Raw genomic sequence first — 27,717 nt, forward strand, 5'->3', positions numbered from 1 at the left:
TTTATTCAGTTTCCTTTAAAAAGTAACAAATGTCGAGTATTTGCTTGAAGGTTCCTCTCTCAAAACTCACATACTCAAGTGTTTCAGAATTTTTATGTCCAAAGTTAAAGCTGTTCTTTCCAAAATTAAACATCTGAACAGTATAAAATACCGTGCTCTCAGTGATGTGGCCATTATTTAAAAAAAAAAAAAATTAGTACCAAATCTCATTTGGTAACTCAGAAAATTAGACATTTGATACACAATGAAGTTTATGGGAACAAAATAAAGAATTAGAAGTAATTAATGATTGAGAACAATCTCTAAGGTAAAGTATTAAATAAAGTGTACATTCCGATTTCATTTTTGTAAAACAAAGATGAGAGCATAATATATAAAAACGTGTGGATGAATACACACACGCATACACATACACATACATACACACCTTATGGAAACAATTTCTGGAAAGATTTGCATGACACTGGTTAAAAATGTCGTTTACAAACAAGAGAACTGACAATCGGGGGAGAGGGCAGGAGGGGAACTACCCACCATCTACACCCCTGTACTTCTTAAATTCTGGACGACATGGATTTGGTGCCTAATCTTAAATTTTTTTAGTTTAAATTTTAAAGGTAATATAGAGTCTTTATGTATTAAAGACAGGTACTGAAATAGTTCCAGATGGAATGATATGTCTTAGATTCACTTCCCAGTAGTTGGAGGTGGGGACAGAGGGCAGGACAGGCTCCTTAAATGGGACAGTTTAGGTGAAGCCCTGAGCTGATAATTATGGAAGCTCAGCGATGGCTACACGTGGGTCCACTATACTACTGTCACCTTTTGTTTGAAATTCTCTACAACTGAACATCATTTTAAAACATTCATGTAAAGCTTAATAATATTGTTCAGAAAGCCACCGTAATAAAAAATGGTAATGGCAAAATATTCAGGAATATTTACAAAGCTTTGGCTATTTTTTTGTTTTGTTTTGTTTTTCTTTATTCACCTGACAATTACAATTTTCAAAAAAGATTTCAGAGCCAATATTAATATATACTGAGTGCCAGTCTGGGTGTTCACTCTACAAACATTATCTCCCCGGAGCTTCAGTTAAGTAGGATCACCATCATTTTACAGGGAGGAAGCTGAAACTCGGAACCTCACCCGAGTTACAAAGTTAGCAAGTGACAGAATTCAAATGTAGGTCTGTGACTCCAAATCCCATGTTCTTTAGGAAAGAATTTAAAAGATAAAAAATTACCAATAATCCACAAACAGAATAATCAGCCTCCAGTGGATCAAACGTCATATCCACATTTTATGAGAAAACAGCGTGTGGATTTTATAATACCTGATTTCCTGACTTAAGTAAAAAGGATTATAAGAAAATAGTTGCATTAAAAAATGTTTTAATCTTCACTAAATTGAAAATCACTATTAGCTCTAAATGTGTATAAGTTTTCAACTATTAGGATCAAATATTTCCTTTTTATCTGTTATTAACTAAACAAATACTATAAACGTCTAGGTCACCAAAGTTCTGGGAATTAATTTTCTAGAAGAAATTTTGGGGGGCAGATCCTGTTGCCCCCAGGCCATTTTTACTCCTACTTTTTTTTTTGTACAAATATTTTTACTTCCTGCCCTATATTTTTTTAAAAACTAAGATTATTTTTGAAGCCTAGAATATTCATTACTTGTCCCTTAATTAATTCTTTAAAGGTGCACAAACAAGCCTAAACCTCACTAGCATAAGAATGCTAAAAAAGCATGTCTTTTGCTATCCTTATTACATTAGTATGTAGCCATAAAGAAGGGGAGCTTAGCTATACGAATTGTATTTTAGACAAGGCTACCGCCAAGGGTTAAAAAAGAATGAAAGGCAACATGCTTTTAAAAGCAGTGAGTGGGACCTCCGTAAGAATGCCTCCAGCCTCTGCTCCGGCTTTCCAGCTCTCTGCAAATAGCACAAAATGAGTGTGATTTCCCTGGTTAGTGTCGGACTATGAATTCCTCCATGGCAGGGTCTCACTTCCAACAGCAGCATAATACTGGCATATGGTGGGAACTCAATCACTGTTTATAGAATTACAAGAATAAAACCACCACGAGAATTCCACAGTGCTCCTCCCCCTTAGCGATCCCCTGGCTTTCAGAAGAAGGGAGACACTTTGGTTGCAGGGTTTTAATATAATAAAGTAGTGAGTTCACTGGCCATTTAGGTTCTAGCAATATCAGATCCTCACAAAAAACAAACAGAAACGTCTCTTTCCTGGGCCATATGAGAAATGATTCAGAGGAAACAGCAAATTTGAGGTGGCAAGCATTATATATTTTAATTTGCAATGTACAGATACGGTGTTACACTCGTTTCAGACGTGTAGGTAAATATGCTTCTAAGGTGTGGGAGCGCTGTGGAGACCTGGCCCCTGAAGGTCACATGACCCTGCCCTGCCCCTGCCCTGCCGTGAAGGGCGCCTTTCAGTCTGTCAGTGTCACCAGACGCGGGCACTGCTGCAGCACGTGTAAGCCAATGTGTTATATATAAAATTATAAACTAAAAGTTATACATAAAATTCAACTGAATGTTTATATATAAATTATGCCGATTTGGTCTTCATTTACTCAGACATTTATTAAGTGCCTATAATGTGCCAAGCACAGCAGGAGGTGCTGTGGATGAAAGGAGCAAAAACATGCCCGTGAGCCTTCAAGGATTCTCAGTCTAATAGGGAAAGACTCACAAAACAGACCTGAAGCAAGTTGTTATTCACACATTTGTGTAAATTAGTATCTGTTCTGAGTGAGTCCAAGCTTTTGCTAATTTCCTGGATTCCTTACCAAAACCGACAGAGAGAGAAGTCCTCATAATAAGACTTCCCCTATGAATAATTTGTAAAATGGTTCACTTTGACCTAATTAGCCAGGGTGGAGGTGTGAGGGGGAGTGTAATTCTTTGGCCAAGGACTTGCATTTCAAGTTTTAACTTGGATTGAATGTATAATGAAAAGCGAATGGTCCGTTATAGAAACGCTGACAGACACCAACAGTGCGTTTATTGAAAATTAATGAAGTCCCTGAGTTTTTATTTATAAAGTGGATATTATTGGTTTTAGATGATTTTCCGCAAGCCAATAGTCAGAATGTAATAAGATGATGTGTACAGATTACACCGATTTCCACTCTTATCCACGGCTTGCAGCCTATGTGCATTTGAACCAAAAAACATTTGATATACACTAACTATAAATTATTTCCTTGGAGATCTCTCAGGCATGAAGAAAAAGCCTCTTAAAATAAATTTAAAATATTATATGCTTGATGGTGTATAACCAAAGGTTTAATCTCACCACCAAAGGGGGCAGTAACCGTGGTTTCGCAATAACCCTGCAGACAATAATCAAGACAGCTCCTGTTGTTCTCAGAGCGAACCTTCGTAAACACAGCGTGGATACACTGTAATTTGGTATCTGTAAGATCAACAGCTCGACCTCTTGACAACTCATAATACGTATAAGATTTTATTCACTACTCAATTGAGCGTTTTCCTCAGAAGACATGGGAAAGTGTGTTATTTACCAAGCATTGTCCTATTAACTAAAGATTAGCAAGTTAAAATAGATGTGATAGATAAGCTTTCTTTCTCTCTGCACTCGGAAAAAGTACAGGCCATAAAGCAAGCTCTGAGATGTAGGCAATTGATTATATTTTCCAAACTTCAGAGAAATGTGCATATTTCCATCATTATTTTAAAATAACTGATTCCAATTATTATTCTACTGTAAAATACAAGAAATATTCCCAAATAGAGTTATGTCCAGCTCAAAAATGTCTCATAATATCACTTCATAACGATATTAATATTATTCTAAATTAAAAGAAAGGAAAAAAGAAGGCAATTAGAACAAATGCAAATGGTGACCCAACTTCAGGAAATCATGGAACATGAAATTCAGTAAACAGTGAAAGACAATATAAATTAGTAGCAAAAGAATTCAAAATGGAGATTACTAGAAGAATTCAACTATGGGGTACAAAAAAATACACACACACACACACACACACACACACAGTACACACTTTATTTAAACCCAGATTAAGTGACCTCGTCAGTATTTCAGAAAGGTGATAATAAAAGCAGCTTTCACTCACCAGTGCTGGATTTTCTCTTGGCAGCTAGTGACCACCTGTCATGAAAACAGATAACTACTCATGAAAAAACAGGGCTATGCACAAGCTGCAAAATCAGTGCATCAGAAAACGAGAGCAGTGGCTTTACAGATTTAACAGCATCTCAGTATACATTTTTATTTGTCACATGCACGGAGACGTGAATGTTAGTTTTGAAGCAGCACACTTCATCATAACCCTCTAATGCAGGCTGATAACTGCAAAACAAATTACAGCTTTCCAATTCCTACTTTGGTACAAAACCCGCTTCATAACTATTAGATGACACATGATAGAAGATAACTAGTATTTTGTACAATCTACAGACCTGTTTTCAATGTTACATGTTTTGTAGAATACACAAATGTTATAAATAACAAAAAACCACTGTAACATCCACGTTTCATCAGTAAAAAAAAAAAAATGACAGTAGTGAAAATATTTTATTTTGTCAGTATATATCCAAATGTTTTCACCTGTAATTTTTATTCTGACGCATTAAAAATGAGGTCAGTGATATTTTTCTACTACATTTTCAAGAAGAAATACTTGGGATAAAGAGATGCTCTGAACAGCCCATTTGTTCCCCCAGTGAATTATTATAAAATTTTAAGCATTTCATAGCCAGTTTAAACTATGCTTATAATACTAAAACAATAAAATTAAGTACACAAGTTATTTGTTTCCCTTAGAGATATTTCAGTAGATTCTCAAAATGCTCAGAAAACAAATAAGAACACTAAGCAATAAGGGGGGAAGAAAAGAACATTTGAATGGCAATTTTTAAAATAACAGTTTTCAAAGATTACTAATCATGTTTTTAAACTGCCCATTAATAAAAATTTTAAACAATAATCTCAAATATTGTAGCACCACTTTAGAGACAGAGAAACTAAGGAATAAAGGCCAAAGGGCTTAATACAAGGCCACGTGCAAAAAGCCAGCAGTACCATCTGGTTTGAAACACACCGCTCTAGTTTGCTGTTCTAAACACCGAGACTGCTTCTTGTATATGTTCCATGTTTTACCCAAAAATCACAAGATTGGGAGAAGAGCTGTCACTAAATTTCTCTCTTATAACATTTAATTCCTGCAGTCAATGTCCTCCTTCGGGACATTTTAAATACTAAGGCCGCAATCCTGTACCAAAATACAGGCTGTAATCAGATACGCAGGCATACCACACATTAGCTCAGCATACAAAGTCCATCTCAGAATGAAGATCTCTCAGTAAGTATCAATCACACAGCAACACTTAATAACAGTGGTAATGCATAACAGAGTACTGGCTTTACATCTGGAAGAGCCAGCCTAAAACTACATCAATCCATGTCATTGTTTCAGATTTGGCAGTAATTATAAAACAGACAAACAGAATTAAATGTAAATTGAAAAAAAATCTTCATGAAATCCTTTTTTATAAAGTTGCTATTTAACACCCCCATTCAAAGATGAGACCCAAAAACAGTCAGGATGCTTTCCAATCCCAATGCATGTGTTTCCAAGCATGAAGTGAGCCAAAAGCACAAAAAGAAAAGCCCTGCAAACCGTAAGAGCAGAGTGTTCCTTAACCTCTACATGATAATCCTGTCGTAGCTGCATATTAACTAGTTACATATTCATAATCATTTACATTATTTAAAGGACCTTCGATGAAATTGTCTATGCAATATCCATTAGTGACAGTGTTAAAGGTTATAGAAGATAGTCTACTTAATGTTTCCAGGAAGCCTTTTTAATTAGTAAATATGTAAATTTGGCACATATGCTCTGTATGTTTAAAAAACAAGTCCCTGGTAGAACAGCATGTATTCTTTCCATCACCCCCGTCTACTCTCCACTTTGTTCCAGCTATCTTTTCCCCAACCCACCCTCCCTCGCCCCTTCTCTTTCCTAAAATAGTCTCCCAAGAATAGATATTCAAGGATAAAACAACAACAAAAATCTATTTCATAACTTACAAGAGAAATATTCACTGCCAAAATACTGCCCTCCATTAAAATCTTTATTAGTTACATGTAGGGTTTGGCACAAGAGACTTTTCAGTTAGGCATTATTCAAATGTGGGCTAGATATTTTGCGAACCAAAAAAATAAAGGAAAAGGTGAAAGAGGCAGGCATGAAATGAAAATAGCCTTCTGAGGGTATGTCTACAATTACCTTTGTTTACATGATTTACAGTCCACCTACTTCCAAAAACACTTGAACCCAAGCAGTTGTATTTATATTTTGAGATATCTTTAGTTTTCTTCTCTTTTATAGCAAGTTATTTTAAAAATTAGTAAATTTCTACAACTTAGCTACCAAGGAAAATTTTAGAAGGGAGAAAATCTTATGATTCAAACCTGAATCTTATTTTTCTGTGAAGTTAAATAATTCCAAATAATCTTATTTCCTCTGAAAATGGACTTAGATTAATTCCTTTCAATATTAAATAAAGTGACTATAAGATAATGAGCCTGATTCTATAAGCAACTCTTGAAAACCAAAGTAAAACAAAAACATTTCATTACTTTGTTGTCCTTCACAAAAGCTTATTTTTTTTTTTAAATAAGGTGGATATCAAGGAACAATACTAGTTGTTTTGTAAGTTAAACCTGCCAAAACATGCAACTACTACTCCTAAAGACAAACAAATCTTACTGCACTCCTTTTATTAAAAGAATTGGTTAGCAGGCTTCGACAGTTAAAATAACTAACCTAGTAAATTCTTTCATATAATCGCACTTAAAGCCAGGAATTTATCAATAAAACATGTACTTAGGTACTAGCACAGCACAAGACCACAGTAAGGAAAGGGGCTACAGGCTGATTCACCACTCTTTAAGATACATTCTCTCATTAAGTCTTTACCAACAACTTGGTAGTTCGTAAGTCATATGGTACTTTCTTTATAACTCAAAATTGCCCCTATCCTCAGAGTAATAGCAACAGTTTTGCCAAGACTTCATATGATCAAAATCAAGCTGTGAACAGTTCAGTAAGGTAGGTTTTAACCTCTTCTTAAAGAGAGGAAACCTGTGTTCAGAGATGAAGTAACATATACATTACATTACACAAGTGCCCAAGAACTGGTAAGAGAGAAAGGCAGTTTTCAAACCAGGTCTCTCATCGCCAGGCCCGTACTCCCTGGACCAGGCAGCTTCTAACCATCATGCATCTTACTGGGTAACCGAAGAAAAGCAGCTGTTTCCATCTGAAGTCTTTCTTAAAACACTGCTGCTACTTCTCCTCCACTTCCTTCATAAACCCAGACAAACAAGACCTTGCCAATAACGACAGTATAAGTAAATAAGCTTCAATTCACCAATTCACTAACGAAAATCCTTATTTCTTCCAATGCCTCATACAGCTCTCGGCCCTTTCAAGTCAAGCAACTACTGTAAGTATGAACAACAAACTTCCCAAGTCCGTTTCTGCGCGCATTCATGCGTGGTGCCTGTGTATGCGCATGTTTAGGAGGCGGGAGCAGAGGGCCAGTGCTGTAACTACGATCACATCTCCTCCTAGTTTCAAAGCACTCAGAACTAACCGAGTTAGAGGTATGGGCTGACCCTGATCGACAGCCCGCCTGGCCACCTATTTTTCTTCACATCACTGGTCAGCTAACATACATGCACGTTCTCTTACAAAGGGTTAAAGTAATACTTGATAAATTTTAGAATAAATAAAGCACATGGAATACAAGAATAATAACCCCTTTGCTATTTTTCCTCAGAAGTGACTTTTTTAAATTACTTTATAAAAGAATGATTTCACATGTATTAAGATCTCTGTTCCTTATTTCCACTTGTGCTATTTATTTTGGAAACGGTCCACTAGGGGGCATCAGCCATGAGTTTTCCATGTTAAATACAGAGCCACATTACACTGGCCTGGAGCAGAAACCTAAAAAGGCACGTGCAAGTCTCAAGTGACTTCTCTCAAAAATGCTTCACTTCACTTCTAAAACTCTTGTCACTGTATTGCAATTTCAATTCTTCCTGTGTTGGCTAATGTGTAAAATAACACGCCGAGGTCCGCACTAATCAGAGCTGTCTATATTTACATGGCTTGCTTCTCCTGCTAGACTATGTCTTCAAGACAGATCATACAATTTCGGGTTTTAACGCTGCTGAGTCAAAAAGGAAACAGTACCTGCGGTGACTATACTCCCTGATACTGGACTCGCACTGGTTTCTGACAGTCACTTAAACGGCTGAAAACAATTGTGTAAAGGACACACTGTCAATTAATTAAATAGATATGTGAATGTCATTACCAAAGTATGCAAGAAGTGTACTTGAACAAAATTAGTAAAACATTACAGGTCTTTTAAATAAACCTCTTTGCAAAGAAGGGAAGAACTGACCACAGGTTCCTAATAGAAAAAATTGCAATAAACAGTAATAAACTGTAATACACTGAGCGTTTCTGTGTAAAAATTTTAAACAAATTTACTTTCCAAATACGCTGAAAAGCAAAAATACCAAAACTGCTAGCCAAAGTTAATTCCAATTATATAGAGCCTCTTGTTAAAACACTTAAATGTTCTTATTCAAAAAATGTAGCTAAAATGAAATCAAAATAATCTTCTTAACCTTACTTTTATATTTACCTCAGTTTTCTCCTACATAGGCTTCTAACACGTTTCTCATATTCAAACCCAGTCCCGTTTTACACAAATATTGGACTGTGTGTAACATATGCCTATGAAGATCTCCCCCCAAAAAAACAATTCATTAAAGACTAAATACAAACAATAGAGTGCGCAGAGTCACAACATAGTGACACTGATGAAACCAAAGAGAAAGAGGCCGTTCCACAAGCAGCAGGGGAGAAGGAGCAGGAGGAGATCACTGCTTCCAAAGTAGCAGGACCAAGAGTCGGAGCTAGAGGTAACTTCAACAAACATAATGGAAATTGAAAAATAGAATAAAATCTGAAAGTGCTGAAAAATAATGAAAATCTATAATTATACACACAGCAAACAGATCTTCCAACATAAAGGAAAATAAAAATATTTCACACAGAAACAGAATCCTGCACCAGCAGATTTTCCCTGAAAGAAATACAACAGGTAATTATGCGACGTGATGAAGGTGTTTGCCATTGCTGAGGTGGTAGTCACGGCAATAGGTAAGTGTGTATCAAATCAACACTGTACGGATGAACATACACAATGGTATATGTCAACTATATCTCAATATAGCTGGGGGGGAAGAAATACTACAGGGATTATTCAGAGCAATATAAATGCAGAAAGAACTAAAGAACAACTGCACAGGTAATTTTTAAAAATGTAAAGATAAATCAATATTGATCAGTAAAGATAAATGTAAAGATAAAAAATGTAAAAAAAAGTAAAGATAAATCAATATTGATACAGAATGATTAATAAAATGCTGTGGCATTCAAAACACATAGGATTAAAAGCGTGAAAGCAACAAGGCAAGCGGTGGGATGGATAAATGAATGCATGTTGTGATCTCCAGGAAAAATTTCCTGAGTAGAAAGAATAGTATAAAAAATACAATATAAATATATAGTATATTTAGTGCTAACAAATATATAAAGTATGGTACTAAAGTACCACAGTAAAAGAGAATGTATAATGAACAATAGAGGGGAGAAAATACAATAAGGTGTATTTGATTAAGTCAAAGCAAGGCCCCCAAAAAAGCAGAGAAAAAAGAACATAAAGGTAGGTCAAACAGACCCACAATGAGGTATCATTTCACACCCATTAGAATGGCTAGTTAAGAAAATATATTAACAAGTGTTGATGAAGATGTGGAAAAATTTGAACTCTTGTACACTGTTGTAAAATGTAAAATGGTGCAGCCACTGTGAAAACAGTATGATGGTTCCTCCAAAATTAAACACAGAATTCCCATATGACCCAGCAGTTCTACTTCTGGATATATACCCCAAAGAATTGAAAGCATGTTCACAGCAGCATTATTCACAATAGGCAAAAGGTGAAATTAAAGTAACCCATCCATGTCCATCAATGGATGAACATCAATGGATTCTATCAATGGATGAATAACAATATGTGGTATATACATACCATATTTCCCCGAAAATAAGACCTAGCCAGACCATCAGCTCTAATGCATCTTTTGGAACAAAACTAAATATAAGACCCAGTCTTATTTTACTATAAAACCGGGTCTTATATAATATAATCTAAGACCGGGTCTTATAATAATATTATATAAGACCGGGTTTTATACTGTGTTTCCCCAAAAATAAAACCTAGCCGGACCATCAACTCTAATGCGTCTTTTGGAGCAAAAATTAATATAAGACCCGATCTTATATTACTTATATTATAGTAAAATAAGACCGGGTCTTACATTAATTTTTGCTCCAAAGGATGCATTAGAGCTGATGGTCCAGCTAGGTCTTATTTTTAGGGCAACATGGTATTATGTAATATAATATAATATAAGACCAGGTCTTATACTAATTTTTGCTCCAAAAGACACATTAGAGCTGATTGTCTGGCTAGGTCTTATTTTTGGGGAAACACAGTACTATGGAGAGGCAATTCTGATATATTCTATAAAATGAATAAACCTTGAAGACATTATACTAAGTGAAATAAGCCAAGTCACAAAAAGTCAAATACTGTATGAGGCCACTTATATAAGATATCTAGAGTAGTCAAATTCATAGAGACAGAAAGTAAAATGGTACTTGCTGGGGGAATGGGGAAGGCGGAATGGGGAGTTATTGTTTAATGAGTAGTTTCAGTTTAGCAAGAAAAGAAAAAGTTCTGGAGATGGATAGTGGTGATGGTTGCGTAACAATGTGAATATACTTAATGCCACTGAAATATACACTTCAAAAGTATTAAAATGATAAATTTTATGTTGTGCATATTTTATTACAATTTTAAATAAAAAGTAAAAAGTCAAGTAGAAAGAGTGAAACTAAATATATCCATAATTCCATTAATTCCAATGGAATTAATTCCAATTACATTAAACAGAAATTGACTAAATATCCTAGATAAAATAAACAGTTGTCCAGAATGAATTTTTAAAACCATAACTATATGCTGTTTCTAAGAGACACACTTTGAACACAAAAAGAGAACACAAAAAGATTGAAACTAAAAGATAGAAAAAGATATATCATGAAAAGAAGCAAAACAAAATAAGCTGATATAACCATATTATTATTTGACAAGGGAGACCTAAAGGCAAGAAGCACCACTACAGATAAAAAAAAATTCAGAATGATAAAAATGTCAATTGACCATTATTACGGTCCTAAATCTGTATGCACCAAATAACATAACTTCAAAATGCATAAAAGGTTGAAAAAATAGAGAAAAAGATAAATACAAAACCATCGTGGAGATTCTAAATCTCTTAACTGGTAGAATTAGAAAACAAACAAACAAAAATCAACAAGGATATCAGATACTTCAATATCACATTCAATCAACTTGGGCTAATAAACATATATGAAACTCAAAAGCTGCAGAATTTATATTCTTTCCAAGTAAATTATGGAACATTGACAAAACTTGATCTTATACTAGGCCATCAGGTAAGTCTTAAATTTGTTTTGCAAAATGTGTTCTCTGACCAGAATGGAATATGACAATAGAAAAGCAGAAAATACTCAATTTTGCAAATTAAGGAACATATTTCTAAATAACTGTGGGTCAATAAACAAATCACAACAGAAATTAGAAAATATTTTAACTGACTAATACAAATAACACATAAAATGTGTGGGTTACCTAAGGCAATGATTAAAGAAAATGTAAAACTCAATATATATATATGAGTATATATGTAAATATATATGTATATATGTATACATATATATGTATATATGTGTATATGTGTGTATATGTATATACATATATGTATATATATATATGTGAGTGTGTGTGTATATATATATATTTTAAAGAAATATATATATTTTATATATATAAGAATGGTAAAAATATGTGGGTTTTTCTTCTCTAGTAGCTTTCATCTCAAGAAGCTAGGGAAAGAAAAAAATCACAGCCAACAGGGAATTTTTTAAAGGAATAAAAAGATAAAAGCAGAAATCAAAGTAGAAAGCCAACTTATAAAGAAAAATCAAAGTCAAAAACTGGTTCTTTTTTTAAACAGATCAGTAAGATTGACAAACCGCTAGGAAAACAAATTAAGGGGGGGAAACACATACAAATTGCAAATAACAGACATTAAAAAGGAGGACGTCACTATCAAACCTACAGATATTAAAAAGATAAGGAGCTAGTATGAATAACTCAAGGCCAATAAATTTGAAAACTTAGATTAAAAATGAAAATTCCTTGAAAAGCACATTTCCAAAACTGACACAAATAGAAATAGAAAATCTAAACAGTCCTTTAACTGAAATTGAGTCCATATTTTGAAATACCCAAAAAAGGAAAATACTAGACCCAGACAGCTTCATTGATGAATTACTCCAGACATTTAATTTAGAAACAATACCAACAGTATACAAACATTTTTATAAAATACACAAAAATGTGAGTTGTTTTATGAGGCCAGCATAACCCTGAAACCAAGACTTAACATGGGCATTATAAGGAAGGAAAATTACAGACCAATACACCTTATGAAACTGTCAGCCCCGAAAATTAATGTGCCTGTTAAGAAGGACTTCCGGTAGCTAACTGGGCTCAAATTTATAGTCTAGTAGTGACTGCTAAACAGCAGTCTCTCATGCTCTCTGCGCTTCAGGGAAAAGCTGCACTGTGCTCCCGCCCTCTGAGCCAGCCCTTATAAAGGAGCTCCTAGGCTTGTAAATCAACCAATGGGCTGAAGACCTGCCCAGGCCAACTGGGACTGTGCAGCTATATCCTCATGTGTATCTTCACCGACCAATCACAGTGACTCCATGCTATTTGGACCAATCAAACTGTGAGAATTTAGTCTTCATTTGCATAGAAATGGGCCAATCAGGGAGGGAGAAGGGGAGGGCAGGCATTCTTCTCTACATAAGCCAGCTTCACCTCTACTTCAAGAGCTCTGCTCTTGAGCTCTGCTTCAGAGCTCACCTTAATATGAAATGTAATATGGCAATATATAAAAAGGTAAACACGTCATAAGCAAGGGGGCTTTCTCCACGAATGCAATGGGTGTCAGTATTTAAAAAAAACAAATTAATTCACCACATTAATATGTCAATACGCATAGAAAAAATATCTGATAAAATTCAACACCCATTCATGGTAAAAGTAGCAAACTAGGAATAAGAAAACATTTCCTTATTTTCATAAAGAGTACCAAAAGCCTGCAATAAACATCATTTGTAATGATGAAGTATTTAAAGCTGTTCCTGGGATATGCAGATCTGGATAAAGAAACTTACTATTACTACTTTTATTCAACACTGTACTAAAGGTCCAAGGTCATTAATTAAGGCAAAAACAATAAAATAAAAGCCTAAGAACTGGAAAGAATAAAACTATTACTCAGACAACATGACTGTACATAGCTATACACATACTATCAGCATATACAGACAAGCAATTTGAATTCAAATAAATTTAACAGTCAATACACAAAAATCAATTATATGACTACATGCCAACAAAAGATAAAACAGCAAATAAATTATAAAATGCAATAAAAATAAATATCTAGGGATAAATCTAAAACATGTGTAAGATGCATATACTGAAAAAAGCCAATACAAAAAGAAGTTATGAAAAAACTGAATAAATAGAATGATATACCATGGTGATGGATTGGAAAATTTAATATTGTAAACATGTCAATTTCCCCCAAATTGATCTTTAGATTCAATGCACTCCAAGCAAAACCCCAGCAGGTTATTTGTGAGTACTGAAAAGCTGATTCTAAAATATTCATGAAAAAGCAAAGCGTCAAACACATTAAAGTCAATCTAGAAAAAGAACAAAACCAGAGAAATTTTACTACTAGATATCAAAACCTCACAAGAAAGTGTGGTATTGGTACAAATATAAGCAAATAATACGCCAAAACAAGAGAGAAACAGAAGTACACATACGAGATCACACAACTTTATGAAAAAGACATACTACACATGGAATTAGAGATATGCCTTCGGAGCAAGGCTTGCGTGCTAGGAATATGAGCAAAATTCAAACAGACCAGCTCTAACAAAATCCAAAACCAACTCTCACCTGAGTTACACTGATCCACTGGTACTCAGCTGCTAAAAGAAAACTTAACCCCTCTTTGAATGAAGGTAACATCATCTAGAGTCTCTACAATTTTTCATTACAATGTCTGGCATCTAAAAAAAAATTACAAAGCAGTCTATGAAAATAAGCAGCTGGTGATAAACCGAGAGAAAAAGAAATAAACAAAAACAGACCCTCATTTGATTTATACACCTACAGATACTTTATGATTAAAACATTCATGAAAATAGAGGGAAGGTTAGAGATGTCAATAGAGGGTCAGAATCCATTTAAAATATCAAACCTTAAATTCTAAAGTTAAAAAATAAAATAACTGAGATTAAGCATTTAGTAGATGGGTTTACTAGTAGACTAGCTAGAAGAACCAAGGATTATTGAACAGGAATACAGGTCAATAGAAGGTATCCAAATTGGCATACAGAGTAAAAGGAGGCTAGAAAATACAGGAGAGAGAGTGAGAGATATGAGACAGTAAAAATGTCTAATATATGTACATTCAGAGTACCAAAAATAGAGGACAGAGACAATGACATAAAGCCAATATTTGAGGAGTGGATAAGAATTTTCTAAACTGACAAAAATCATTAAATTACAGATTCAAGAAACTCTACATATTCAAAGCAGGCTAAACACAAAGAAAAGCACATCTGGGCACATAATAATCAATTGCCTAAAAACCAAAGATGAAGAGAAACATCCAAAAGCAGATAGAAGGGGAAATACATTCAAATTCTTCAGGGAAGAAAACAGTTAAGACTGCAGAAAAATTAACAGAAATGAAGAAAGTCAAAAGATAATGGAATGGCATCTTTAAAGTGTTGGGAAATAAGAACTACCAGCTTAGAATTAAATAAAAGTTAATGTTTAAAATAATAACCTAATGTTTTAGGGGTTAAAAACACATATAGAGGTAAAATATATGACAATAGCACAAATGAGGGAGGGTTAGTTAATGAAATTAAACAAGCAAAAGATGATTTGAATAATTTTATCAATGACAAAATATCAGAAGAGCAGTGAATACTTTCCTACTAATTTAAGGTAGACTGTAATAAGAAAAGAATCCATATTGTAATCTCTAAGGCAATAACTAAAAGGAAAATAAAAACCATATAACTATATTGCTGAGAACTTAAAATAGAATATAAATCATTTTATTAACACAAAAAAAGAGAAATAAAGAAATAAAAACAAATTTGACAAGTGGAAGATATATGGCAAGATGGGTAGAGTTAAACCCCAACTAAGTAATGGATGAGAACATTTAGAACTAATAAACATATATAACATGCTCACAGATTAAAACTGCAAAAATAAAAGCACAATGAGGTAACATCAGAATGCTAACAGTTAAAAGTAACATTTAACTGAAAAATCTGACACATTATTTTTCAAGTTAAGAGCCTAACTGAAATAAACTAGTGGTCCCTTAGGACAGAAGCTATGTATCATATGGAAAGAATTGACAAGATTTAGTAAATTAGTGGTATGAGATGACTCAGGGCAGGCTGAAAACACTGCAGTTTGAATAGAGCTGGCCAGTATCAGGATGAGGATGTATAACACGTCGATTAGGGAAAAAGATGATCAACTCACTTTTAGTAAATGAGACTGAGCTGCTTGTGGGCCATCCAAGCAAAGGTGCCTGCCGAACAGACAACATGTCTGGGCTCTGGGCAAGAGCAGAGGGCATAAAGGAGTAGAAGAGAGAGAACTTGACGAGTGAAAAGAGACAACAGCCCAAAATGGAAAGTATAGAGATTACCAACGTTTAAAGATGAGATGAAGAAACTAAAGAGACTAAGTAGGAACAGAGAAAGTGGTAGAAACACCAGAAAAAAGCATACCGTGTTGCTTTTCAATCAGCTCTAATGCATCTTTTGGAGCAAAAATTAATATAAGACCCGGTCTTATTTTACTATAAGACCCGGTCTTTAATATAATATAATAATATAATGTAATATAATATAATGCAGTACAGCACAGTACAATATAATACAATACAATACCAGGTCTTATATTAATTTTTGCTCCAAAAGACACATTAGACCTGATTGTCCGGCTAAGTCTTATTTTTGGGGTAACAGGGTGTGTTTACCGTTAACATGTTTCCTTACAAATCTGTAAGTCCCTTCAGGCAGAAAAGATAACCTGTGTATCACAGTCTACAACTTAGGACAGTGCCTGGCATGTAATTCAGTGTTGTTTTTTTGTTCTTTGGGAAAGCACTCATTTGCAGTAACTTTAATATTACTCAATTTATAATATCAAGAAATCAGAGGATTAGGAACAGACAAGCCCAGAGATTAAATGGGATGATTTTGCTATACTATATTAGGATCTTTTTAAAAACAAGCAAACATAGTATTTTCAACAGAAACATATTTAGGGTATTCGGCCCCAAAAAAACTATGGCATTATCTTAAGTTACAGTGAATAAGTGAGGAGTAGCCAGAAATGAACCTGGAAAGAGACAAGTCAGACAATACAAGGGTCTCACATCACATTTTAATGCCCCTGAATTTTATTCTAAGTACAATGGGAAGCCACCAAAGGATTATGAGAGGAGAGTGACAAAATGACATAATTTGATTTACATTGTTTAAAAAAATAGCTCTGGAAAAAAGGTAGAAGGAGAGGAAAAGTGGAACCCTAAAGAACAGCCAGGAATTAGTGCCTCCAGGTAAGAAATGATAACTTGAAAATGTCAGTGGTGATCCCCAAAAAACAGCAATTCAAGCAACTCAACACACTGCTGTCTAGCCTTTGAACATCCTATTCTCTTTATTTATACCTCTTTATTTCTCTTTATTATTTCTCTTTATTTCTCTTTATTCTCTTTATTCATACCTCTTTATTTATCAATTTATTTATTGTAAATTAAATTGAGAGTTGCTATTCTTTGAGAAAGTAATCATAAATATGGCTTATAAAGCTAAACCAATTCACCCTTTGACCCAGGAATCCCACCCCTAGTTCACCTGAAGTCGCTTCACAAATGAGAAACCTATGCAGAGCAACTCACTGAAGCATTATTTGTACGTCTAAGAGACTGAAAACCAGGAGCAGCTGGATGGCTCAGTTGGTTAGAGTGCGAGCTCTGAACAACAGGGTTGCCGGTTCGATTCCCATATGGGCCAGTGAGCTGTGCCCTCCACAACTAGATTGAAGACAATGAGCTGCCGCTGAGCTGCCGGTGTGGCAGCCAGATGATCTGCTCAGTTGGTTGGAGTGTGAGCTCTCAACAACAAGGTTGCAGGTTCAATCCCCTCATGGGATGGTGGGCTGTGCCCCCTGCAACTAAAGATTGAAAATGGCCACTGGACTTGGAGCTGAGTTGTGCCCTCCACAACTGGATTAAAGGACAACAACTTGGAGTTGATGGGCCCTGGAGACCCCAATATTCCCCAATGAAATAAAAAAAAAATTATCTGACTGGTTAGTGCAAAAATTGTAATATTGAATTGTGAATTAAAAAAAAAAGAGAGACTGAAAGTCACCAAGTGCCCATCAGTAAGATGCTAGCTGAATATCCAATAACGTACCCACACAACAGCGTGCTATGCAACTGGAGAACAGGAGGAAGAAGCTCTCTGAGCCAGAGTAATTCCCAGGTAAATCACTTCATGAGAAAAACAAGGGGCAAGATATACCCTATACATCTGAATACAGTGGATGTTGAATAAAGGGTGACTGACTTGAATGAGGGGAAAAAGTATCAATGAATGAACATACTTCTAAGAACCAAAAGGAAATAGGGTTATTCCCATCCAGTCAGTCATTCAACCAGACCCGCATCCTGTAAGAGCCCGCGACAAGAGCCTGGATCGCCCTGTTCTTCTAGAAGCACATGTGGCAGCACCCTTACATCTCTGACAATATTTGTGCACAAAATTTACTGAACACAAAGAGGACCGCTATGTTTATACTCTTATTAAAATATCCAATAAAGTTTCTCACTATCCCTCATTCTTACTTCTGTAAATATTTGTAAAATTACTTAAAAAGTAAAAGGATCCCTTGGAGTCAGATGGTCTCTCTCTCCTGGCTACTGAAGTGAATCTATTTCCTCAGCACTGTCCACTGAAAGGGCCTTGATGCAATACCATCCCAGTGGCAATGGGTCCAGATCTTCTTTCTGAGCATTTCTCATTAAAAAGAACCAACGCTCTTTGAAGAAATAGTGAATTTCAGGACTAAGGCAAGAAAACTAGTACAAGGTAAGCCAGGGACATGTTGCACCAGAAAGCAAGGTAATGATCACAGAATGATGGGACGTGCCAGAAGGCTGCAGGAGCCAGCTTGACGGGGCTCCCACTGACCACATTCAGAACAATCTGGGCGTCAAAAGGAATAATGACAAGTTATAACACGCTGAATTTAGAAAACAAAAACAAAAACAGGAGCTTACAGTAACAGTAAAAGGACGATAGACGCTCCTCGTTACAGAAAAATACCAGTTGTAAATAGATGCTGGAAAATCACTAATCGCAAACACCATACAGTCACTGCCTTAGGCAAGGGTCATGCACGGTAAAGGGTGGTTGGGAAAAAGGATATTTACACTGTCCTCGGCTATTATTCCCACTTAAAGTACTATTCCTTACACAGGGAAAAGGGACTTTGACAGTGCAGAGTTCTGGCAGGTACCACCTTAACCAATTAGCGACACCAGTAACAGGACAAAGTAACATGCGTTTCCTGAGGTGATGCGATAGGAAGTCATCATCTATGTAATATTCTCGCCAAAAATGTTTACCTTTGTTTCTTCAGCGCATTCCTCAGACCGCTCCAAATCATGGGGCATTCTATAAGAAAACTGTCGTAAAATCTTCAAATACCAATTTCAGAAAGTCACAAAAAGGCAGGGGGATTGTGTAGATGAAAGAAGACTAAAAAGACAGGACAGCCATATCAGTCTTTGATTGGACTGTGGATTAAAAAAGAGAATTAGAAAGGCCATCTTTAGAAAAAATTGAGGAAATCTGAATATGTCAATACTATTATTGTGTGTCCATGTTCACTTCTTGTGTGCCAGAGAAGATATTGTGACTATGTAGGATAACCTTGTTCTAAAATGGTATGTGCTTCAGTATTAGGGATGTGATGATGTCTGCAAGTTACTTTCAAGTGATTCAACAAGAAAGTAATAAGGAATATAAAGAAAGAAAAAGCAAATGGAACAAAATATTATTGATGACCCTATTCTTTCAACTTTTCTGTTGTTTCAGTTTTTCAAGATAAACAGTTCTAGCTTAAAAAAAAAAAAAAAACTACCCTAGGACAGACTAAAATGATTGAGACTCGTCAATCTGGAGATGAAGGCAAGAATGATATAAGCTAAAAGATTATTAAACGCAAAATGAAAACGTCAGACGGAAGAAGAAAATGAAGCAGTCCTGGCCAAATCCCAAACTCCGCGCAGGTCCTTCGCCCTTTCTCCGCCAGCGTTTTGGAGCTGTTCTTGTCTTTCACTCCAATCGGCAGAGGCCTAACACAATGAAAATGGAGTCTATTCCCTCTTGAAACACTGTATTATAATGTTCATTAATAATCTCCAAACGACTAAAACCAAAGTTGTTTTTTCATGGCACATGACTGGCACGATAGAAGTGCTAACAACAACAAAATTATTCTAAAATAAAACTCACAAGTAATAAGATCTGAAATTTCATCTCCTTACAAAATGTATCTTTGGCTATAAGCAAACTTATTCTTACAACTTTACTGCTCTTATTAAAAAATAAAAAAGAAAGAAAACTTGAACATTAGAAAGATCAAAAACATTTTCTTTTTCTTCAATAAATTACTTATAATTACTCAATTTAGAAAAAGCATTTTCTAAACTTCACCCATTTAGAAAAACTATTAGCTAACTAGGAATTAGCTAATAAGGAAATTTCCTTAATCTGATAAAAGTGAGTACAAAAATTATCCACAGTACACATCAGCCTTGATGGTGAATTCGTTTGTAATAAGTTTACTACTAACACCCACTGTCACCATCTCTGTTGCACTAGGAATTTGACCCAGTGCAAAAGACAAGAAAAAGAAATAAACAGCATAAGGATTGGAAATGATAAAATAAAGGAATCTTGAGGAATCACAACAAAACATACACTACCAAGTTTCAAGATGACTTAGAAAGCTGTAATAATTAGTGCACGTTTGGTTTAAGACAAATAGGCCAATGGAACAGAGTCAACAAACAGATCCACACATATAGTCACCCAATTTATGACAAAGATGGCAATACAGTGGAAAGAGGACACTATTTCCAGTAAATGGCAATAGGGCAACTAGCTGGCTATATAGTAAAAAATAACACCTGACCGCAACCCCCCATTATACACAAAATCAATTCCAGGTAGAGTGTAGATCTAAACATGAAAGGCAAAACAATAAAGCTTCTAGAAGATAACGTAAGAGAATATCTTCAAACATGAGGGTAGGAAAGACTTTATAAAAATGAGAACACATTAACCATAAAGGAAATTTTTATTAAAATTAAGAATTTCTGCCCATCAAAGGACACCATTATGGAGTGTCAAGTTAAGCCACAGACTAGGGAAGAAATTTACAAAGCATTCCTGAAAAAGACTCATAACCAAAGTATATAAAAAATTACTATGAGTCAATTAGAATGTGGCAAACATCCCAATAGAACATGGACAAGAGATGAGCAGGAATTTTACCAAAAGGCAATGCAAACAGCTAGTAAACATTTGAAAAGGTGACCAATTTCGTTAGTCATTACTAGAATGGCTAGCAAATGTGAAAAAGACAGACAGTACCAAACTGTGACAAGGATGAAGAGTAGCTAGAACTGTCATCCACTGCTCACAGGAGTGTCAACTTTGGAAAACATGCATAAGTAAAATTAAATACACAAATAAATACACCATGAGAAAGTTCAGGGCAAAAACTAGAAGCCACCCAAACCGTTCACCTGAAAAATTAATTAAGAGTTAATAAGGATTCTAACACCAAATTTGTAAACATCTAGCACACACAGAATTCACTCTAGATAATGCGTGACACTCTTTCTTCACGCGTGACAAATGGAAGCTTATAATTTAAGATTAGTATGAATCTCAAAACACATTCCAATGCCTTCTCATCTATCAAAAGTAAAAACCCAAACTCTTACACTGTTCGGAAACAGCTCTCGCCCTGATTCATCCTGACAAGTCTGCTGGGACTAGAAAGCTCTTCTCCAAAATATCCTCCAAATAGCCATCCATGCTTCTCGCGCTCCACTTATTTTAGGGTTCTGCTCAAAAGAAACCGTAACAGACAAGTTTTCCCTGACCACCTTACTTACATCACAAGTCCCCCAACTCACACCTGCACACTCGCTATAATTCCTTTACCTTACTTTCTTTTCTCTTATTAAATTTATTGGGGTGACTCCTTACTTTCTTTTTCTACCTAGCCTGATGGGTATATCACACACCACCGGACATTTTTAATGTGCCTATTCCACGTCTCGACCACTAGAATGCAATCTCCATGAAAGAAAGGACTTTCTCCATCTTATTCACTACTACGCCCTCAGCAGAACACGTCTAGCATGTAAGAGGTACTCACTAAACACCTGTTGAAAATTCTGTGACTTGGGCTTGAGAGAAAAACAGTTGTTGCACGGGGAACGTGGCAGTTTCTTAAACTATGTGCAATTTAGTTTATCACGAGAAAAATAAGAAAACCCTTCATTAACTAAGTTGTTCTGCTTTATGAAAATTTACTCTTAATGCATTGAACACCCCAGGTTCTACAGCAAAAAAGTTATTCCAAAATTCTAAGTGAGAATTACATGAGCTACTCAGTAGTAATAAAATAATAAATACTATCTGCATGAATTTTCCAAAGTTACTATTATCCTACAAATAAACTTATAAAAATAATACTATATAGTACTTTTTCCACATTACAATAAAATCTCAGTAATTCTAAAAGTTACTGTATATGGAAATATAAAATACAGATATCACAGAAATATCTTAGCCAAGAAACCAAAATTTCAACGAAACTTCCCTATAACAGCCCAAGACACCCCACTACAGTCCTGGATCATAAATTTTGTGGCAAGGTCAGTCTAGAGAGGGTCCGAATTAGCTTACATTTTCCCACCGAATATTTTCCTGCTGTTGGTAAATGTAGATTTGGTTATAAGAAAAAATAAGTTAGTCCAAGTTCTCCCTTGTCCCTGTATGTTTTGACAGAGAATTAAAGAGTAAATAACACCTCCAAGGAAAAAAGAAAAAAGGAAACCAAATGGGGGATGAATGTTTGAATAAATTATATCTATCAGCTCTGGAGTAACCAAGAAATAAACCTACCTAACTGGTGTTCAAACCAGCCAAGAGCTCTTTTTCAGGCCCAGAAAGTATTTAACAACTAAAAATACAACATCCCAGTTTTCATTAAAACTAATAAAATGAGTTTTATCAACATCCTTTATTGAAAAAACTATCATTCCATCCAATTTCACTCACTTTTAGGTAAAATAAGAAATGAAATTGTGTGCTTTTGAAACATTGGATGGATGGTGTTTTCCTATATAGAGTGTGTGAATACTTCTATACATGCAGACATAACTGGAACCACTTAATACATACTGTTCTACAATTTCTAATGCCTGCATAAAACCTCCTCATATGTATCGTGATTTATTTAACCAATCCCCTAATGTTGAGTTTTCATTTTATTATTATAAACAAAGCTACAAGGAACCTTTCTGTACATGTCTTTTTGTTCGACCAAAAAGGAATAAGCAAAAGTTTCAGCACTGGTGTTATAAGTGAAAACAACATTACGATATCTGATACTGTCCATTCACTACAGAGATTGTCATTTTTGGGGTCGTGGCTCATTCATGCCCCGCTTCTGTCTTTTTTCCTCAGGTTACTAATTTTTTGTCCTTGTTATTCACTGCTCCAAAGGATAAAACAAGGGAAAAGAGAGAGGGACAGAAGTAAAACCTGTTATACTCCTTAGCTGAATTAAAAAATAAAAAATAATAAACTGATGAGCAACACTTAAATTTACCACATTACCTAGCAGTCCTTCTCCACTAAGGTACCCAGAGAAAAGAATGTCCTAAAGCTAAGGTACCCATTGTATGCAATGAATCCAGATCTCTCCTGGGCATCTAGAGCCCACTGGCTAGATACGAGGTGCATCCTGGAGGAAAATGAAAAACCAGTCATTGAAATCATTCTCGCACGGTAGGGAAAGGCCAAGTCCTGGAGCATATTTAATTCGTCTTCTATAAAGGAACATTAAGTGCCAAATAATACCAGGTCTAACAATTAAGTTTGTGAACTTGTTGCAACAATGTTGCTAACCTTTTTTGATATCAGAGGGATTATTCATTATGAATTTGTACCAACTGGACAGTTAACCAAGTTTACTAGTTGGCAGTGCTGAAAGGCTGCATGAAAAAGTTAGACGACCTGAACTTTTCACCAACAATTCATGGCTCTTGCATCACGACAATGCACCAGCTCACACGGCACTGTCTGTGAGGGAGTTTTTAGCCAGTAAATAAGTAACTTATTAGAACACCCTCCCTACTCACCTGATCTGGCCCCCAATGACTTCTTTCTTTATCCAAAGATAAAGAAAACATTGAAAGGAAGACATTTTGATGACATTCAGGACATCAAGGGTAATACGACGACAGCTCTGATGGCCCTTCCAGAAAAAGTTCCAACATTGCTTTGAAGGGTGGACTAGGCGCTGGCATCGGTGCATAGCTTCCCAAGGGGAGGACTTCGAAGGTGACCGTAGTGATATTCAGCAATGAGGTATGCAGCACTTTTTCCAGGATGAGTTCGTGAACTTCACTGTCCAACCTCTATAAAGCTATTGTGCCATCTTCCCTTTTCCATCCCAACACTGTCCCTCCACTTCTGCACTAGAGTTCACTACACCCCTACAGTTGGGCTGGATTTCAAGCCTAAGTAAAGTCCCTCACAAAAATGTCTATTTACTAGGTGAAGTCTCCCTACACTAAACTATAATTAATTAAAGTATAGCTAGCTAACCAGTATATTTTGGGTCTCCTATCCACTGAAGCAGAGCCTTTAAAGCCTAGTCTAGTCCACTGGTGTTTACTAAGAGGCCTTATCATGAACTGGGAAGAGTTGTACATACACGACAGATATGCACATGCTTCTTTTACGTGCCCCAAAAGCATTAACAAAACAAAGGCAAAGTAATCTGGTAACATAGTCAATGTCTACTGAAAACAGTTGTTCAGGGTCCCATAGGACTGACCCGAACAGGCAGTAACTGGGTACCATATCAGAAAGCTGTTCAGAGCACCCCCATGTATCCTTTGTATTTCAGCCACACTAACATCAGAATAAAACCAGAATATCTCTTTTGAACATATCGAGTCAGCATTTGCACACTCATACTACGAAGGAGGTGAAAGTCATTCCTCTACAGGATAGACTAAAACCAATGGGGACACCATCTTCTGAGCGTCTGCTTCACATTTTCTAAAACAACAGAAACTGTAAATAGTTTTGCCAAAATGAACAAACTGGTTTTATAAAGAGCTGTCTTTTCTTTCTATTTTCCCTCCAAAAAAAAAAAAAATTAAGATCCATTAATATCTTATAATTTAGACATGCCAAACTTGTTGAATTTTTAAACTGTCATCTTGAAAAAGGCCAATTAAAAAACCCCACAGTTGTATATAGTATTAGAGAAAAATGGCTGTCAGAAAAGGAAATCCAATGCACAATAATTTAGACCAACCAGCACAAAGCAGGAAAGATTCCCACAACAGGTGCTTTGCCAGCGAACCAGGATTTTGTAGGTTCTACGAGAATCCCCTCACCTGGCTGAATTGAGTACATATATTTGTACACCTATGTAAGTAGTCATTTTTACACAGGAATGTTCAATAGAAGAAATCTGGGATTCTCACTGTTGACAGTTTTGAAACCACCTCCTAATCCTTTTAATCATGATACTCTTCCCCAACATGACAGAGGACATTTTAAGTAAATGTTGCTTTTTAAAGTAAAAATTGCACACTTTCAGGAGACAGTGTTAATCTTAAATGCTACAAAATGCAAAGGGGAAAAATCTCAGATTAAACAGTAACACTGTATTTCTAAAGTTGGGTGTACTGCTCCATTTACACCACCAATAGGAAATACAAAACTTCCTTTCCTCTTAATTGGTATATTGAAACTCTATTATACGACTGAAGTTTTAACTTCCTTTTAACTTTCAATTTACTGAAATAGCACTCTATTTTGACAAATACTAAACAACCGAAGTTGGAACGCACATTAAGGGTATCCTTACAAACCTAATGAAACATTGTTTAAGTGCAATGATAAAGAGCAACAAAGAGTACACATTTTAGCAACGTTCAGTAACAGGCTAATTAGGTGAACACTTCCCACCAAAAAGAAATCCCCACGCACGGCTCCACGCATTATGTACAAGTTAAAGATTGTCACACCCCTCTTCCCCATCCCTCCCCTCCCCTCTAAGGTCAAAGGGCTCCAGACAAAAGACAACAAAAACACGTGACAAAAGTTTCTCCCAACACTTTCTCTCGTGGCCTAGAGGCCGGGCTCCTCCCGGGAGCGGGTCAGGAGCGAGCTGGGCCCCCGACCGCGGGGCTGCGGCCCAAAGAGGGCAGGAGGGGCTCGGCCGGGGCAGTCGGCCCCCGTGGAGGGCCCCAGGCCGGGGGAGGGGGATCCGGGCGCCGCGGACGAGCCGGGGAGTGGGCGCCTCGCGAGACCACCGGCGGAAGCGCGGGGCCGGGACGCGGCCTGTTACCTTTTCCTGCTCCTCGCGGAGCCGCGCCACCTCCGGGGCGCGCAGCGGCGCCGCGGCCGAGGCCGAGGCCGAGGCCGAAGCGTGGGGCCCGGGGTCGGGCGGGGCCTCCATGGCGGGGCGCCCGGACCTCAGCGGGGCGAACGAGTCCTAAACAAGTGTTTATGGAGGCGGCGTGGCCGGCAGCTGCCCAGCGCCCGCGTGCTCGCCCTCATGCACTGCGCGCCCCGCGCCGAGGAGGCCGCGCCTGCCTTCTCCGCTGCCCCGGCGGCCGCTGCTCGCGTCCGGACTGCCCGCGGCCGCATCTCACACGCGCATGCCGCCCGCCGCCGCCGCCGCCGCCGCCGCCGCCTCGGAGCAGCAGGCCGGCCGGTGAGAGCGGGAGGTGCTGTCCGGTGGCCGGGCCGAACCAGGCGTCCTGTGCCGGCCGCGCCTCCCCTGTAGGCTCCGCCCCTCGCCCCGCCCCGCGCGGCACGCCGGGAAGCGCGCGGCCCCGCCCTCGCCCCGCCCCCTGGGGTCACGTGGTGCCGGAGCGGCGCGGCGGGGGCTGGCCTGCGCCCAGGCTGCACCCTATTGGAGCCTTCCGGAGGCTTCCGTTCTAACCAACGTCCTGGCAGTGAGTGTTCACGGAGATGCGCGCCGGTCTAGCCTTGAGTCTCACATCCCCCCGAGTCGTTTAGTGCTGCATCTGGCGGGAAGAGCTTAATTCATACACTAAAGCTGCTGCTTAGGCCATTTAATTTTAGCAAATGTAAATCTTTACTGGGCCTGTTTAATGAATTAAAAATGCAATTGTGTTTCGCATGTGTATTAATTACTGCACACATGCTAATTTTTCCTTATATAAAGCTCTGGTACTTACATTAATATATTGCTATGTATGGACCACTGAAGACATATGAGTAACTTTGCCCACTTTTTCTCTATTTTAGAATTCCTGGGCCCTCTTTCTCATATCGCCACTGTACACGTTAGGGGCCCAATTCATGCTTACTGAATGGGAGTGGCCTTGCCCTAACAATCATCTCTGCTCCACGCCCTAACAGTAGGGATGGGTCCTGTTCCTTCCCCATCCTAATGCAGACGGAAGTAGGCTGAGAGGTACCTGCACTTCACACCCTGGTGTGTCTGCTGGCTCTCCTCCTGTCTCCTGGCCAGCTCTCTGTCTGCACACACCCTTTTCCATTTGCTCCAGAGAAACAAGGGAGGACAACTTGGGCAAACGGTAAATGTTAATTCCTCTCGTTTCCTCACCGTATATCCAACCCCCACACCTCTGAAACAGCCAGACTGACTGCTCTGACCACCTTCTCTAGCACCACCCTCATAGCTTTTTCGCTGGTCACCCTGCTTTCACTCATGGCCCGCTGTAATGGCCACTGGCCACTGCACACCTACCACCCCCCCACCCTTCATTCGCATGGTCAGCCCTAGCCCACATAGCTCCCGTGCCTATGGGAGCTAAGCTGCCCTAGCTCCAATCTATGGGGAATGCATTTTCCCTGCAAGTGGTTGGTTCCAGGACCATGTGACACCCCACAAATAGAGGTTTTCTGGAGGCTTCTGAGAAAGTT

At 37.3% G+C, this 27,717-nt stretch overlaps 1 protein-coding gene across 1 annotated transcript in view; it reads right to left on the reverse strand.

Annotated features, from left to right (window-relative positions):
• The window catches only part of URI1 (URI1 prefoldin like chaperone), a 59,018-nt gene extending 32,489 nt beyond the window's left edge, over window positions 1-26,529 (reverse strand). Inside the window, exons 1-2 of the mRNA XM_033128841.1 lie at window positions 26,147-26,529; window positions 4,138-4,172 (exon numbers count right to left, since the gene is read on the reverse strand). Coding sequence (XP_032984732.1) covers window positions 4,138-4,172; window positions 26,147-26,257 — 146 coding nt within the window. The 5' untranslated portion in view covers window positions 26,258-26,529. The remainder of the gene's footprint in view (window positions 1-4,137; window positions 4,173-26,146) is intronic.
• Window positions 26,530-27,717: the final 1,188 nt, after the last annotated feature.

This window comes from Rhinolophus ferrumequinum, chromosome 15 (assembly GCF_004115265.2).
Source record: "Rhinolophus ferrumequinum isolate MPI-CBG mRhiFer1 chromosome 15, mRhiFer1_v1.p, whole genome shotgun sequence".
NCBI lineage: Eukaryota > Metazoa > Chordata > Mammalia > Chiroptera > Rhinolophidae > Rhinolophus > Rhinolophus ferrumequinum.